The sequence below is a fragment of the Eptesicus fuscus genome, chromosome 4, assembly GCF_027574615.1.
Source record: "Eptesicus fuscus isolate TK198812 chromosome 4, DD_ASM_mEF_20220401, whole genome shotgun sequence".
Taxonomy (NCBI): Eukaryota; Metazoa; Chordata; class Mammalia; order Chiroptera; family Vespertilionidae; genus Eptesicus; species Eptesicus fuscus.
Window position 1 is genome coordinate 3,847,747 of NC_072476.1, and position 17,669 is coordinate 3,865,415.

Sequence of the window (17,669 nt, forward strand, 5' to 3'; positions counted from 1 at the left end):
CCTTGTAATGAGCGGCCCCTGGGGGATGTGTATATGTGTGACTGTGATGGGGGAGGGGCAGGGAAGGATAATGTCACACTGGACACCTGGGGTGCTTGTTCTTTTACAGCCAAGTTTCTCAGCCTTCCTTTTTTCATTATTGTCCCCACTTAAGGAACAGTTTCCCCTCTTAATTACCCCTCTCCTGAGAAATTTTAACATGGCTGACATACTGTACATCTAGTCATAAACTGTATGTCTACCTGTGCCTGATACATAAAAATAATTAAAAATTTTTGCCCCCTTGGGGGCCATGTGGTTCCCTCTCATGCTTTACAATAGCTCACATCTGGCTCTCTCTGAGCAGCCTCCGCCACATGAAAGCAGGAAAACAGCCCTAGCCGGTGTGGCTCAGTGGATAGAGCGTCGGCCTGTGGACTGAAGGGTCCTGGGTTCAATTCTGGTCAAGGTCACATGCCCTGGTTGTGGGCTCCATCCCCAGTAGGGGGCGTGCAGGAAGCAGCCCATGATTCTCTCTCATCATTGATGTTTCTCTCTCTCTCTTCCCTCTCTGAAATCAATAACATATATATATTTTTAAAAAGCAGGGACACAGTTTAGCAGGTGCTGTGGGGTGTGTGTGCTAATGCAAGCGAGCGCTCCGCACAGCGGTGTGCTTGAACCCCGCGAGCCCATGCTGCTGTCACACGGCTCTTCCTTTCGCACATCACAGTGAGCGTATAAGCCTCTCCGTCAGGATTCCCATCATCTCTGAGGGCCGGCCGGAGGTCCGAGTCAGTCCCAGGCTGGGCATCCACCAGAGCCCTTGGGGCTCAGAGCGAGTGGCCTGGGCTGGGTGGGCACTGCAGCACCAGGACAGCGCTCCGAGCTCCATTTGAACTTGGCCGCTCTCCCAGCTGCAACCAGGGGCGCCAGGCAGCCCGAGGGCCGGCCGGGAGGTGTCGGACTCCTGGTCTCTCGGGGAAGCAGGGAATCTGGTTTTGGTCCAGTCTCTGATTGGAAAGCACTGACTCATTAAACAGCAGCGTCTGTGGACCAAACAAAAGGGACAACCAGTGGCCTAGCTGGGCTGCAATGCAAGTGCCCAAATGCAGTGCTCCTTCCACTCAACCCAGCGCCCACTCTGCGCCTCGGGACCCTCCCCTTCCCCCCCTTTTTGGGAGTCCTTGACCCCTCTCCCTCTGGCCCTCCTGCCTGGGGAGGGGCCCAGGCTGGGCCCTTCGGGCCTGGACCTACACGGCTGACTCCGCTCCCCCTCCCGGAAGGGCCTGTAATCTGTGCGCAGAGGAAGAAGGTGGGGACCCCCAGCCTTACTCGCGGGCACCCGGAGCCCGGGGCTGGGAGGGCCGGGCCCGCGGGAGGCGGCCTGACGGCGGGGCCGAGCGTGGGAACGCGGGCCGGGGAGGGGCGGCGGGCAGGACCCGGAGGGGCGGGCGGCACCGGCCGCGCCCAGCCTCGCCCAGCCTCTCCCGCGCCGACCGCGCACCTGGGCCTGCGGCAGCCGCGGCCCGCGCCGCCCTCTGCCCCGCCACTCAGGGCGTTGCCTTCCTTTCGCCGGGTCGGAGGGAGGCGGGCCGCCGGGGTGCAGGAGCTTGGAGCCCCGCCAGGCCTGTGGCCTTCGGCCCGGGGCACCCGGCGGCCGCGCTGGGCGGGAGGACAGAGCGTCCCGGTCCGGGCGGCGCGCCATGGGCTCCGGCGGCTCGCGCGCGGCGCAGGTCCCCGACGCGGACAGCATTCGGCGGGAGACCGGCTGTGAGCGGGGCGCCGGCTGCGGGCGGGCCGGCGGGGGGCTGATCGCGGGGCGGGGTCCCCGAGCTCGGGCACCAGGGTTGTGCCGGCCCGGATGCGGGGGGTGGCGTGGCCGGGTGGTCCCGTAGGGGAGCGCGGGGCGGGAGAGCCTCCGGGTGCGCGCACGCCGCTCCCAACCTCCGGCCGCGCCGGGTCCGAGCAGCACGCACCCTCCGGCCGGCCGGCCCCTGAGCTCCCGGGGGGCCTCACCCTGTCGCCTTCCCGCCCTCAGTCTCGCAGGCCACCCTGCTCCGCCTCTACCACCGGTTCCGGGCCCTGGACAGTAACAAGAAGGGCTACCTGAGGTGAGGGGGTGACCTGTGACCCCCCCCCCCCGTGCCCCCTTGAACCTTCATCTTCTGTCTCCATCCTCCCTCCCTCCTCACTTTGAACCTCCTTTCCAGCCGAGTGGACCTGCAGCAGATCGGGGCGCTGGCCGTGAACCCCCTGGGGGATCGCATTATAGACAGCTTCTTCCCTGATGGGTGAGGGAGATGGAGGGAAAAGCTTTTGTGGCACTGTGGGGGGAGATTGGGTGGGGGAGAATGGGTGGGGGAGAATGGGTGGGGGAGATTGGGTGGTGGGGAAGAATGGGTGGGGGAGAATGGGTGGGAGAGATTGGGGGGAGAATGAGTGAGGGAGATTGGGTGGAGGGAGAATGGGTGGGGGGAGATTGGTGGGGGAGATTGGGTGGAGGGAGAATGGGTGAGGGAGATTGGTGGGGGAGAATGGGTGGGGGAGATTGGGTGGGGGAGAATGGGTGGGGGGAGAATGGGTGGGAGAGATTGGTTGGGGGAGAATAGGTGGGGGAGATTGAGTGGGGAAAGATTGGGTGTGGGAGAATTGGTGTGGGAGAATGGGTGGGGAGATTGGGTGGGGGAGAATGGGTGGGGAGATTGGGTGGGGGAGAATGGGTGGGGGAGAATGGGTGGGGGAGATTGAGTGGGGAAAGATTGGGTGTGGGAGAATGGGTGGGGAGATTGGGTGGGGGAGATTGGGTGGGGGAGATTGAGTGGGGAAAGATTGGGTGTGGGAGAATGGGTGTGGGAGAATGGGTGGGGAGATTGGGTGGGGGAGAATGGGTGGGGGAGAATGGGTGAGGGAGATTGGGTGGGGGAGAATGGATGGGGGAGAATGGGTGGTGGGGAAGAATGGGTGGGGGAGAATGGGTGGGGGGAATGGGTGGGGGAGATTGGGTGGGAGGAGAATGGGTGGGAGAGATTGGGGGGAGAATGAGTGAGGGAGATTGGTGGGGGAGAGTGGGTGGGGAAGATTGGGTGGGGGAGAATGGGTGAGGGAGATTGGGTGGGGGAGAATGAGTGAGGGAGATTGGGTGGGGGAGAATGAGTGAGGGAGAATGGGTGGGGGAGATTGGGTGGGGGAGAATGAGTGAGGGAGAATGGGTGGGGGAGATTGGGTGGGGGATATTGGGTGGAGGAGAATGAGTGAGGGAGATTGGGTGGGGGGAGAATGGGTGGGACAGATTGGGTGGGGGGAGAATGGGTGGGGGAGATTGGGTGTGGGAGAATGGATGGGGGAGATTGGGGGTGGGCATGATGGTTGGGGGAGATTGGGTGGGGAGAGAATAAGTGGGGGTGAGTAGGTGGGGGAGATTGGGTGGGGGGGAACGGGTGGGGGAGAATAGGGATGGGGGCGGAAGGAGGGCCAAGGCAACCACTGCCTCCGCTTCACCCCTCCCCCACCCGTCCAGGAGCCTGCGAGTGGATTTCCCCGACTTTGCTAGAGTCCTGGCTCATTTCCGACCTGTAGATGATGAGGACACAGGAACCCGGGACCCCAAGGAACCCGAACCCCTCAACAGCAGAATGAACAAACTTCGCTGTGAGTTGGTAGGGTCCCCCCAAGAGAGACCCCAGATTTTCCACACCAGTGAGGGCCCCAGGCACTTCCCACTCCCTTTGTGAGCCCCTTTCACCTCCTCTCCTCTCCGTGATCTTCTGGAGGAGAACCAAACGAAACCCACCTTCCTTTCCCCTCCACTTTCTTCCCAGTTGCATTTCAGCTCTACGACCTGGATCGAGATGGAAAGATCTCCAGGCACGAGATGCTACAGGTTGGGAGGACACAAGAGCAGAGATGTGACGTGTGTGTGTGTGTGTGGGTGTGGTGGGGGGGGGGGTTGAATGGAATGGTTGTGGGGGGTGGTTTGGGGATGTGGATGATTGGAGTGTGGCCTGGGCAATGGGAATGGGTGGGGTTGGAGTGTGGGTTAGTTGAGAGATGGGGAAGCAGTTGGGTATGAGGTTGGGAATAGATCAGTGGTTCAGCTGGGGGTGATTTTGCCCCCTGAATGACATCGCCGATATCTAGAGACATTTTGGTTATCACAACTGGGGCGCGGGGTGGTGGGACTGGCACCTAGTGGGTGGAAGTCAGGAGTGCTGCTAAACATTACACTACAAAGGATAGCCCCTCCTCCCCCAGCAAGGAGTTATCTGGCCCCAAATGGCAATGGTGCTTAGATTGAAAAACTGGGATACATGTAATGAAGTGGGGATTTGGGAATGGTTAGAGGATGAGGTGGAGGATGGGGTGGAGGCTGGGTTCTGAGACTGCAGTTGAGTAATGGGCCTGGGCATACTGTTGAGGTGAATGAGGGAAAGTGAGGGTTTACATTGAGAAGCAGTAGGGGAAACTATTGGTGGATATGGTGGGAAGGGGGTGAACAAAGGATGAGGAGTGGGTTATGAAATTGTTAATAACTTTGTAACTTTTGGGGTGATATGGGCAAGGTTGGGGGAGGGTGCTAGTAGTCCCTGTGCCTCCTCTTTATGGCCGTCTCTTTCCTCCACCTCCCAGGTACTCCGGCTAATGGTTGGGGTACAGGTGACAGAAGAGCAGTTGGAAAGCATTACTGACCGCACGGTGCAGGAGGCCGATGAAGATGGGGATGGGGCTGTGTCCTTCCTGGAGTTCACCAAGGTCAGAATGCCCTTGGGGCCTGAGGAGTTGGAAGTATGAGTTCCTAGGACAGATGGACATGGGAAATGAAGCCTGGAGGAAGAGGGCAGAAAGAGAGGGGTTCCCTGGGGGCCTTGGGGATGGGAGAGGAAGTTGGAAGAATAGAGGGCTGGAGTTCAAGTTCTCTTAACTACCACCCATCTCCACCAGTCCCTGGAGAAGATGAACATTGAGCAGAAGATGAGCATCCGGATCCTGAAGTGACCTTCTTTGTGCGTCTGGCCAGCTTGAAAAGACCAGTTCTGTCTGGTGTTCATTCTCAGCCCCCACGGAGGGATGGGCTCCAATAAACTATTCTTCTACACCGAACTCTATTTAGGCTCCAGGCGACAAAGCTGGATGGGTGTGTACTAAAGTCCAACTCATTTGATCTCAGATCTATAAATCAGCCAACAATATTTTGGGCGCAAGCGACTGAAATCCCAAATCAAAGGGACTTCAGTTAAAAGGGGGTGTGGTGGGCTCATGTAAAAGTCTGGAAGTCCTCAGGCAGAGCTGGAGCTGAGAGCTCAGATGATGCTCTCTGACGCAGTTATTCTCCATTTCTCTCTCATTTGTGTGTGTGTCGGCTTCATTCTAGAAGGGTCTTTCCTCCTGGTGGAGACGGCCACCAGCGGCTCCTGGCCTCCTCAGTAGTCCAGTGGGAACAGGTTTTCTTTTTCAACAATTTCTAGCAAAGAGTGTCATTAGCTCCCTGGGGCTGGTCCCTTCTCCAGGAGAATGGAACGTTCTGATTGGCCAGACCTGTGTCATGTGCTAACTGCTAGAGCCAGGAAATTTTAGGTGCTGAGGACTCGGGATGGGGTAAGGGATGATTGCTTACAGGACAATGAAGGGCTATTAGCTCTTGTCTGTGCTGGTCAGACAGAACAAGAGCTACTATCACTGTGAAGTTGACCATGAGGTCTTCTTAAATGGGTTTTCTCTTGGTCCCATGGGTGCGTGCTGGTGTGATTTGGGTGAGGGGAAGAGAGAGATAATAAATTATAAATAAGACCTACCTTTCTATAGTATGAAATCAAAGTTTTTGAGAGTAAATCCTTTGTTTTTAATGGTAAGGTGTTTAGATTGACATCTTTCACAAAAGGAGTGTGAAAGTCCCATAAAATTATAAGATCCTAGGTCTGTAGCAAAGCACTTCGGCTGTAGCTATGGGAGATGCTGGGTGCCCTGGCCATGCCCTCGCCCAGGACTGTGCTGGAGTTGTCTTGTATCAACACGTGAGAGCCACCTGTGCGCATCTCCCTAACTCTGCCTTGAGTGACGTCGCACCGCACCTTGGAATTGGCTGTGGTGGGAACGCACACACTGCAGACATTGGCAAAGGCCACAGGCAGGGCTTTGCGGCCTAGGAGAGCCTGTGGCTAGCACACCAGCCAGGCTTCACCTACCGCGTGTGCCAGTGCAGTAATATAGCTTCTTTCGTGAGCTATAATTGGTATGCAGCACCACATAATGCACACAATTTGATGAGCTTGGACATAATTAAGGTTATACACAGTCATCTCCAAAAAAAAAAATTTATCCCTTTGTTTTTTAGTGGGTTTTTTTTGTTTTGTTTTTTGTATTTATGTGGTAAGAACACTTACGATGAGGCCTACCTGCTTAACAAATTTTTAAGTGCACAGAACCTTATTAATACAGGTACAGCAGAGCTCTGGAACTTACCGTGTATAACTGTAACTTTATATCCATTGAACAGCGATTTCCTATGTCCCCCTGCCCCATCCCCTGGTAACCACCATTCTGTTTACTCTATACCTTTGACTATTTTAGAGGCCTTATATAACAGAAGCCCTCCGAAAGAATGCTGTAGCTGCCTTATTTTACTTAGCATAATGCTTCCAGGTCCCCCCATATTATCACAAAGGGTAGGATTTCCTCTTTTTTGTTTTTGTAATCCTCACCGGAGGATACTTTTCCATTGATTTTGGAGGAAGTGGAAGGGAAAGAGAGACTGAGAGAAACATCAATGTGAGAGAGACACGTCGATTGGTTGCTTCCCACACGTGCCCTGACCAGGGTGGGGATTGAGCCTGCAACTGAGGTACATGCCCTTGATTGGAATCGAATCTGGGACCCTTCAATCCTCGGGCTGATGCTCTATCCACTGAGCCAAGCATACACTGGAATAGTATGCGCCACATGCATCTGTTGATAGACATTTGGGTTGTTCCCATGTCCTGGCTGCTGTGAATAAGGCTGCAGTGAACATGGGGTGCAGTGTCTTTGAGACCCTGATTTCATTTCCTTTGGGTAGTTATCCAGGAGAGGACTGCTGGATCATATGGTAGTTCTATTTTATTTTATGTTAATCCTCACCCGAGGATATTTTTCCATTGATTTTTAGAGTGAAAGGGAGGAGGACAGACAGACAGAAACAGCGATGTGAGAGAGACATCCATTGCTTGCCTCCGGCATGGGCCCCCAACTAGAGCCAGGATCGAGCCTGCAAACGAGTTACATGCCCTTGACTGGAATTGATCCGGGACCCTTCAGTCCGCAGTCTGCAGTCCGCAGTCCGCAGTCCGACACTCTATCCACTGAGCCAAACCAGCCAGGGCTATTTTAATTTTTTGAGGATCCTCAATGGCTTCTTCCCACAAGCATGGGTGACACTGCCCAAGGCTTTGCTGGCTATGCATGCATGCAGCCTGTGTGAAGGGCAGGTTGAAGCGCCAGGGAGCTACTGACCCTTGGAGCGGGCCTCAGCCAGTGGCAGATAGAAATTGTGGTCAGTACTGTTTCTTACCCTCAGAAGGGACAACTTACAGGCACGCTCTCTTCAGTCTCAGAAACCTCCAGCAGGCAGGGCCTCATTTGCCCCAGCGCTACCCTGCTTGTGAGAGCCCTGGGCTGGCCCCGCTGGTCCTGTCTCCCTGCCGCCAGTGCTTCCTGGGTCACTTCACCAGTACCCGGCTCGCAGCGCCTTGTCTCCGGCGCTTCTGGACAAAGCCCGCCTCAGACGGAGCGCACCCTCCAGAACGGGGCACACGCTGCCTGTGCTGTGGATGCTGTGAGAGGGCTGCGTGGGGGAGTGTCTGACTCCTGGCATTTTCTGACGTTGGGAGTCTGAGGTCACGGGGCAGGACCGTGCATTTGGGCCTCTGGTACTGTCGGGTGGGCCCTAACCCGTTCCAACGTTAGCGTTCCGATTTCAGGGTGATTCTGACAGAGGAGTCTCCTAGTCAAGGGGAGGAAGCAAAGAGGGTGTTTGATTTCTGAGGGAATTTTGTGGTTTTGGTCAGGACTGTCACCTGAACACAGACTTTGTGATTGAGGGTGTTTGTTTAGTCTCTGGGCCTATTAAAGGGGGAGGGGGGATGGGGGGATAAAACTCAGAGTGGCTCTTGTTTCCAGGCAATGTGGGGAAGATTTGTATATACAGAGAAATAGAGGAGAGAGATGATAGATGGTGGCTGACTTTCTTTATAACTGGTCTATTTTTCCCATTATAGTGTTTCTCAAATTTTGTTGATGGTGAATATCGTGAATTAAAATGTTCAGACCCTTGGCCCCTTTTGAGAGCTCCTTGAGTCTCCACAAAAATCTATATCTATCTATCTATCTATCTATCTATCATCATCTATCTATCTATCTATCTATCTATCTATCTATCTATCTATCATCTATTCATTTACTTATTTATGTTTGTAAGAGAACAGTTAGTTTGGTAACTCAGAGGTAGAAGTAATTCCTAGATGAAATGGGCTTAGGAAGCAATTTATAGCGGTAAAGGCCGGGCCGTGGAGCCGGGAGTGAGGGAGGTGGTGTAAGGTGCCTGCGGGGAGCGGGAGGGAAGGGGAAGGAAATGGGGAAGGCACAGGTGTTCTCCCAGGAGGGAGAGCGCACAGGTCCTCCCTCCTACGGGTTTTAGAGGTGGAGATTTTAGGGGAGGTCCCAGGGGAAGATCTTACTAAAAGAGCCAGCAGTTTTCCAGGTGTGTCCTTTCAGGGTGGTGGTCTCCACTGATTGGCCGGCACCGGGGCAGGCGGTCATCATTCACCGCAGCTGGACCTGGAGCTGAACTAACAACTGAGGCCTAGATGTTGTCTGTAGGGAGGGGTCCGAACCACATGACCATTGATATGCTAGGGGAGGAAGAGCCACCCTGGGGGCGAGGTCCAAACCCTACAATTGATTGTCCTGTTGCTTGGCACTTGGGGCTTTCCTCCCTGGTGACCCCCGGTACCTGGTCCATGTCCTTACTGTGCTCGTGTCTGTCTAACCGCCTGCAATATCCCCCTCAAGGACCTTGCCTCTGAATTCTTTCTGAGAAAAGGGGCACAGGGTCTCTTCTGTAGCTGCTTCCTGCTGAAAAGGGGTGACGTTTTTCTTCAGAGCCAAGAGTTCCTCGCTCTCTGTCAGGGGGGGAAGAGGCCTGGGCAGGCAAGGAGGTGGCGATGGTGTCTAGAGGTGGTATTTCCTGAGTGTGAGTAGGGCTTGTAACCTGGTGGAGACAAACGCTGTTATAAATCGTATTGGGGCAGCCCTAGCTGGTTTGGTTCAGTGGACAGAGCATGGGCCTATGGACAGAAGACTCCTGGGCTCGATTCTGGTCCAGGGCACATGTCTTGGTTGCGGCCTCCTCCCCAGCCTGGGTGATATTTCTCTCTGTCTTTCCTTCTCTCTAAAAAATCAATAAAAAATATTATTTAAAAAATTTATTGGGGCAAAAGCTAGAATGACAAGAATTAGGAAAAATGGTCCAGTGGAAGGAAAAAAACATTTAATTCTCACTAATTCCAAGTCAAAGGATTGGAGAAAAATGAAACATTAGTTTGGAGGGTTGTAGTCAAATATTTAAGAACACTAGAAAAATTCAGGATCCAGTTCAACTCATAGGTGAAAAATAAAACTTTGAAGACAATTAATTGAAGTAGAGGCTAATATTGATAACTGTATTTTAGAGTCTACTGAAACACATTTTCCCCCTAAAATCACTGTCATTTTTATTAAAGAGTCAAATTAAGAGCAATGTATTTACTGTACTAAGTTTAGTTTCAATTTGGCCTGCCATTTATATAACTTCCTTTTAACATTTGTCTTTACAAACCTTCTATAACATTCACAAACCTTTCTACAACTTTCCCAACTCTCTTTACTCATTCAGAAACAACCAGCTTTAAAACAATTCACTTTCTTTTCCCTTCAAAATATACTTCCATACCTTATACATCCTATTACCAAAACCATAAAATTTCTTTCCAACTTAATTTGAACTTTGAACTCTTAGAAACCTCAATTTCCAATAATAAACAAAAAAGCAAACAACCAGCATTTCTTAGATGGACTTTGACGAAGACATTTTAGACACGCTTTCAGTTTGAAGAAACATAACTTGAGCAAAGCACAAGACATAATTGCTAGGGTCGTTGAAAGAGGAATGCAGGAGGCCGAAAGTAGTAAGGGATTGCAAACCAGGTCATCTGGAAAACCAGATGGGCTGAGCCCCCAAATGGTGCTAGCACCCAAGGTTGGGGAGTCAGAGATTTTAAAGGACTCTGGGCAGGCTTTTTCTGGATGGAGAACTCTCTGGGCGGGTCCGGATCCTAGGAAGGTCCCGAGGGGAAGGATGACGGTTTTAGCAAGTGGAATGTGGTCTAAGCCAGCGGTCGCCAACCGTGAGGTCTGAAAGGTTGGCGACCGCTGGTCTAAGCGAAAGGGAATGTTGGTTGTAAAGTGATCTAAATGTCAGTTCCCAGGCGTGGGGGTGCTGATTCAATTATTTGATCAGACCTAACAATTATATCGACAGTTCCAAATTCATTTTACAGACTTTCTACAACAAGCATGTCAAACTCAAAGGGGCCAAATAAACAAGGTGTAAGTTTATGTGGCCACAAAAAAACAAAAGCTTCAATTTTCATGGAAACGTAGGTTTATTTCGATAGAGACATGCTGAATACAAAGGGCTGAAATAAATCAGTCATCGTTAACATAAAATAATAGAACATTTTAATAAAAATTAATATTTTTTCTTGAACATTAACTTACCAGACACTGAATAACTGCACAAATTAATAAGCGTAATGCAAATAAACCAATTTTTCTTGTAAATCACAGGGTAGAAGCAGTAATTCCTAGAAGAAATGGGCTTAGGAAACAAGTTATGGAGGTAAAGGAAGGGCCCTCGGGGCTTGGGAGTGAGGAAGCTGATGGTAAAGTGCCTGGGGCAGGGTGGGGGAGGGGCAGGGAAAGACCAGGCGTGCTCCTGGGAGGGAGAGCGCCAAAATCTCTATTTTAAATAAGAGATGTGGGGCATCCAAAGACCAAACTTTTAGAAACACTGACCTAGAGCTTCCAGCCAGACCGACTCCTAGTGACAGCGTCGTAAGAGGTTCCCCAGTGTCCACAAGCGCCGAGCAGACCCTGGGCCACAGGCTCTCAGGAAAGGCCTCCCATCCACTCCTGCTCTGTGCCAGCGACCAGTGGGGGTCACTGGGGGATCCCCAAGACTGCACTCCTGTTCTGGTGGAAGGGGGAGCAGAGGGCATGAAAGCGCCCGGACCCCTCCCTCGCTCAGGACGGGGAGACGGTCCTGCAGAGGGAGCAGCAGTCTGGCGGCCAGGGCACAGGTTTTTGGACCTCACTCTCTGGACATCAAGCCCAGAAAAGCCTGTGGATTTGTTTCTGGGGGTCCTCAGGACACCAGTGGGGAGCCCTGTGCTGTGAGCACAGATGCCAAATCTCTGGTTTGTTTACCACCCTCATTATCACCGTACAGTTCCTGCCATCCGTGCCATACTTACTTATTATTTGTCTATGAAAGGGCTCATTTAAAATGTATACAATAGATTTGAGTTTATAAAGGAAACTGAATATCACCTCCGCGCATTAGAAATCAGCCCCAACTGCCAAAAATAAAGACACACACACACACACACACCCAATATAAAAAAGGGAGATTAGCCCGGCCACGCCTATGAACCAGGAGGTCACAGTTCGATTCCCAGTCAGGGCACATGCCAGGGCTCAATCCCCAGTAGGGAGCATGCAGGAGGCAGCCAATCAATGGTTCTCTCTCATCATTGATGTTTCTCTCTCTCTCTCCCTTCCTCTCTGACATATACATATATTTTATTTATTTATTTATTTATTTATTTTTGTTTAATTGTATTGATTTTCTACAGAGAGGAAGAGAGAGTGATAGAGAGTTAGAAACATCGATGAGAGAGAAACATTGATCAGCTGCCTCTTGCACACCCCCTACTGGGGATGTGCCCGCAAACCAAGGTACATGCCCTTGACCGGAATCGAACCCGGGACCCTTGAGTCCGAAGGCTGACGCTCTATCCACTGAGCCAAACTGGTTTTGGCTATACATATATTTTAAAAAGCAAGATTTGCAAGTGCCTGCCCCAAACAGAGCTTCTCTTTGTGACCCAAAGGATGGCAAAAAAACTGCAAAGGGAACACCTTTCACTGTGTGGATCAGTGTGCTTTATTTATTTATTCATTTTTGTTCTTTTAATAAATATTTTTTAAATTGTTGATAGTATTACAGATGTCTCCCATTTCCCTCCCCACCCCACCCCCAGGCTTTTACCACCCTATTGCCCTGTCCATGTGCTATGCATATCTCTATACATAAAAGCCTAGCCCTGACCGGTTTGGCTCAGTGGATAGAGTGTTGGCCTGCGGACTCAAGGGTCCCAGGTTCGATTCCATTCAAGGGCATGTACCTTGGTTGAGGGCACATCCCCAGTGGGGGGTTGTGCAGGAGGCAGCTGATCGATGTTTCTCTCTCATCGATGTTTCTAGCTCTCTCTCCCTCTCTCTTCCTCCCTGTAAAAACATCAATAAAATATATATATATTTAAAAAAAGCCTAAGCAACCGAACGACCTGTCGACCGGTTGTTATGACATGCACTGGACACCAGGGGGCAGACACTCAATGCAGGAGCTGCCCCTTGGTGGTCAGTGCGCTCCCACAGTGGGAGCACTGCTCAGCTGACTAATGGGCGCCAGACTCAGGGCTCATGGCTGGCGAGTGCCGCTGCGGCATGCAAGCCTCTCCCATTCGGGACTGACTGGGCGCAAGCCCGAGGCAGGCATAGCAGGGCCGGGATGAGCGGGAGCAGTAGGCAGGAGTGGCAGGTGGCATTGGACTGCCGGTTTCGGCCCGATGGCTGCAGTCCAGGCCGAGGGACCCCACGGGTGCACGGATTCATGCAATGGGCCTCTAGTAAGTGTATAAGTGCTTTGGTTTATATCTTATTGTCCCCCCATTTCCACACCGAGGTATGTCAGTCTGTTCCATGCCTCCATGCTTCAGGTCTTATTTTGTTGGTCAATTCATTTTGTTCATCAGATTCCACAAATAAGTGAGATCATGTGATATTTGTCTTTCTCAGTTTGGCTTATTTCACTTAGCATAATAGTCTCCAGGTCCATGCAGGCTGCCCCAAAGGGTAAGAGACACCTCCTTTTTACAGCTGCAGAGTATCCCATTGTGTAAATGTCCCACAGCTTTTTTATCCACTCATCTACTGATGGGCTGTTTCCAGATCTTGGCTATTGTAAATAACATTGCTCTGAACATAGGGGTGCATATATTTTTTCTGATTGGTATTTCAGGGGTTTCAGGATATATTCCCAGAAGTGGGATCACTGGGTCAAAGGGCAGTTCCATTTTTAAATTTTTGAGGCAACTCCATGCTGTTTTCCATGGTGGCTGCACCAATCTGCATTCTTCACTAGCAGTGCATGAGGGTTCCCTTTTCTCCACATTCTCGCCAGCACTTGTTTGTTTATTTATTGATGGTAGCCGTTCTGAAAGGTGTGAAGTGATATCTCATTGTGGTTTTAGTTTGCATTTCTCTGATGTTTAGTAACTTTGAACATTTAAAAAAAAATATATTTATATATTTATTTATTTATTGACTTCAGAGAGGAAGGCAGAGAGATAGAAACATCAATGATGAGAGAAAATCATTGATAGGCTGCCTCCTGCACCCCTCACACTGGGGATTGAGCCACAACCTGGGCATGTGCCCTGTCTGGGAATCGAACTGCGACCTCCTGGTTCATAGGTTGATGCTCAACCACTGAGCCATGCCAGCTCGGCAACGATGAGCATTTTTTTCATATGTCTCTTGGCCATTTGTATGTCCTCTTTGGAGAAATGTCTATTTAGGTCTTCTTCCCATTCTTAAATTGGGTTGTTTGTTTTCCTTTTGCTAAGTTGTATGAGTACTTCATATATTTTGGATATTAACCCCTTATCAGACGTATCATTGGCAAATATGTTCTCCCATGCAGTGGGCTCCCTTTTCATTTTGATGGTGGTTTCTTTTGCTGTGCAGAAGCTTTTTATTTTGATGTAGTCCCATTTGTTTATTTTCTCCTTAGTTTCCTTTGCCCTAGAAGGGCAAGAGTCAGTGTGATTTAAAGCTGCAGTGTTACCCCCAGGAAGTCACCGAGTGTGCATGAGGGGTCTGCTTCCCACACGTGGGCAGCTGCTGGCTGGGGCAGCTGTGAGGAAGTGGTCCTGGGAGTCTGCGTCCTGTGGGACCATTGTGGAGGCAGCCTCGGTGCTGGACATCCTGGGCCTCAGGCTGCCTGCTGGTCAGACTGGGATCGGTAGAGCTTGGCCAGGGAAATGGAGGCCCTTCCCCAGGTCAGGTCCCGGGATGAGTGGCAGGGCTATTGGACAGACGCTGTACTACGGAGCTGGAAATGCTGAAAGCAACTGTCTTCTGCTGACACTTGTGTCCAGACCTGGTAAGACTGTGAGCTTGGAGAGCTGGGGCAGGAGTGGGCCGGCTTGAGCTTGCCCACATGCTGGGCTGAGATGACAGAGTCCTCAGGGGAGGGTACTGTGCCATGCCCATGTCGGGGTGCAGCGACGCTGGGTCTGGGCCCCGGATCCTCACTGGAGAGGGGCCCAGAGTGCTGTGGGGGGCACTGGAGCTGTCCCACTTGCTCCACCAGAGCTGCTGGGAAGGGCTGGGGCTGAGCTGGCATTTTCTGGAAGAAGCCATCTAAATATCCTGGAGAGAAGATGAGAGCTCCGGACCAAGCCCCTTTCGTTGCCAAGGTGACTGACTGAGACAGTGTGTGCAGGGAGCCCGAGGGAGAGGAGCGAGCAGAGGACCCAAGTGGTGACACTGGGGGGACCTATGGTGGCGACCATTGCTCTTCCTAGCTGACCAGGAAGACAGTCAGAATTCTGAACCCGACTCTCAAATAGAAGGAAGCTAAGTTGCCCTCAGCCCCACCCAGCCAGCGCCAATAAAACTCTCGATATTTACCAGGCCATGTGCAGCCCTGGCTCCTGCTATAGCCCTGCCTGAGAATGGGTGTGGTTCAGTAGAAATAACTTGAGGTTCGGAGCTCTGAGACTGTGTCTGGGCCCTTTTAATGATTCTCCGTACAACCTTGGGGAGGGCACTTTGCCCCTCAGACCATTCTGTATTGTTGCTTCTGGTCACTGAGTCGGCAGGTCCGGCTCGCAGGCGCCCTGTGATCTGTGAGAGGCAGGTACCAACAGCAGCGACCTGGCAGAGCTGCTGTGTCTTGTCCTTCCCCTCCCCTCTCCATCCCCACCCCTGCTTTACTCCCGAGGAGGCCCCTGGGCCTTATCTGTCAACTAGAACTCTGGTCTATGATAGGATTTTCTTTCGCTGTTAACCAGTTTATAGAAGAATAAAATTTTATTGGTTCATATACCTGGAAGAAAAGTCCAAAGGTAGACCAGGAAAATTTGAGTCCTCGAGGCTCCATGGCGTCGTCAGAAATGAGTCTTTTTCTGTCTCAGCTCTGCTTTTCTTTGTGCTGGTTTCATGCTCAAGCAGCAATCGCAATGAAGAGAGCTCTCCACACAGTCCTGCCCTTGCTCCCAGAAGTGAACCTCAGCCCCTCACTGCAGCCAGGTGGATGCACCATTCTGATTGGCCAGCCTGGTCACATGTTCACCCCAGACACTGGAGAGTGCAATCTCACTTGAATCAAATGTATCATCTGTGTGTGTGCGTGCGTGTGTGTGCGTGTGTGTGTGTGTGTGTGTGTGTGTGTGTGTGGTGTGCTGATTCCCTAAAGAAAAACCAGAATGCTGTTACCAGAAGAAGAGGGCTATATATCGGGCAGGTAAAAATCAACAGCTAATTATATGCTAATTAGTTTGGTTTGCTACAAATAACAGAATTACAAACTAACAGTGGCTTAAACAATTAAGATAATTATCTCACATTATAAGATTTTTTTGGTGGTAGGCAGTCTTAGAATTGTTGAATGGCTAACAATTTTAAGGATCCAAGATCTATCTGTTGTTGTTAATCCTCACACGAGGATACTTCTTCCATTGATTTTTAGAGAGAGTGGACAGGATGGGGAGAGACTGAGAGAGAGAAATATTGATTGGTTGCAGGGCCGGGGATCGAGCCTGCAACTGAGGTACGTGCCCTTGACCAGAATCGAACCTGGGACCTTCAGTCCAAAACCATCTAGGGCAAGGATCCAAGATCTTATTTACCTTCCACTCCTTGGTATATTTTGGCTTTTAATTCTCAGGATTTTTTACTCATGGTTTCAAGGTGGCTGCTGTAGCTCTAGCCATTGCGTCCTCATAGGATAGAGTGTAGAAAGGGTGTCTGAGTGGCTAGAGATACACAATTCCTTTTATGTCCCTCTATTTTGATCACTGAGGAAAATTTTCACCCCCTCAAAGACTACCCTTTTCTTGTCACGGGTCAGAACAAGAATACCTGTAGCTGTCGGGGATGCCAGAAACATATGTGACATTTTCACTCTATTGTGAATGGAAAAGGGGCCTTTTACTACATCTGACAAGCTCGGGGGGGCCTGTATGGCAGGACTCACAAACTCAGTGGCCAAAAGTAATAATGCAGAATGGTCTGAACATAAACGTCCCCAACTGGTCAGGTCATGGCAGGTGGTCATGTCCCAGGCCTATAGCTTCCTTGGCAAAGATCAGTCTTTACCTTAAGTGAGCCCTGCCACTGTTCTCATGATCTAGGAGAACACGCCTTCGAGATGTCACAGTAACTGTCTGCCCCAGACCCGGTGCGGGCAAACCATCAGCACCGACCCCAGAACCCCGCATCGTCATCTCACTGCCCAATGCCGTCTCTGTGTGCTGTGGACGTTAGCTAACTGCTGTGCCTGCCAATGTGAGCGAAGCATGCGTTCCTCCACCTAGCTTTGTGTTCATTCAGTCCTAGATTTCCCGGCTTGGCTACCCCTGCCCCGTGCCGCCCCCCGCGCCTCCTTAGCGGCCACCAGTGGATTTCCTGTAACTCTCTTTTGGTATCCCCTTTGATTCTAATGCATAAAAGAAACGGCAAACCTGCCATTTTCCGGAGCATTTTCTCAATCCCTTGAGATCTTGCTTTCAGGCATGTCCTCAGCAATTTGGCTCAAATAAGCTCTTACAAAACTTTCCTATGGGTTTGGGTGTTCTTTCATGGGCATTATGGTGGAAAACGAGCTTTCCCAGTAACGGTGAAAGGGGAGAGAGGAATGGCGTGCAGTGCCTCACCCAGGAGTGGCTGTGGCCGCGGAGGACCTGTACCTCATCTCCATGGCTTGTAACAGCAGGAGGGACTTCTTGCTCACTCGGTACCGATGCTGCTGCCTGTGGGTCAGTTGCAACTCTGCTCCATGTGACTTCATGCTGCAGGACCCAGGCTGCAGGCGCAGCCCCGTCAGAACAGGCCATTCCCACGGGAGGGAAGGCCAAGGAGCTGCAGGGAGCAGTGGCTAGGCGTCTGTGCGGACCCGCGTGCGCCCTGTCTGCTTGGACACCCTGGCCGAAGCAGGTCACACTCTCACTTGAGGTCAACGGGCAGGAGAGTCTACCCTCCCAGGGAGTCACTGCCTGTCATGTGATGCGTCACGGCGCAGCGGATCACCCTAATTCATGGTGGCTCAAGAC

General features: G+C 51.6%; 1 protein-coding gene across 1 annotated transcript; it reads left to right on the plus strand.

Annotated features, from left to right (window-relative positions):
- The first annotated feature begins 1,512 nt into the window (after nt 1-1,512).
- On the plus strand, nt 1,513-5,079 carry CHP2 (calcineurin like EF-hand protein 2). The gene is made up of 7 exons (XM_054714188.1): nt 1,513-1,752; nt 2,021-2,093; nt 2,193-2,273; nt 3,500-3,630; nt 3,801-3,862; nt 4,609-4,731; nt 4,921-5,079. Exons 1-7 carry the CDS (start codon nt 1,686-1,688, stop codon nt 4,972-4,974), a joined length of 591 nt encoding a protein of 196 aa, XP_054570163.1. The 5' UTR covers nt 1,513-1,685; the 3' UTR covers nt 4,975-5,079.
- The last annotated feature ends 12,590 nt before the right edge of the window (nt 5,080-17,669 follow it).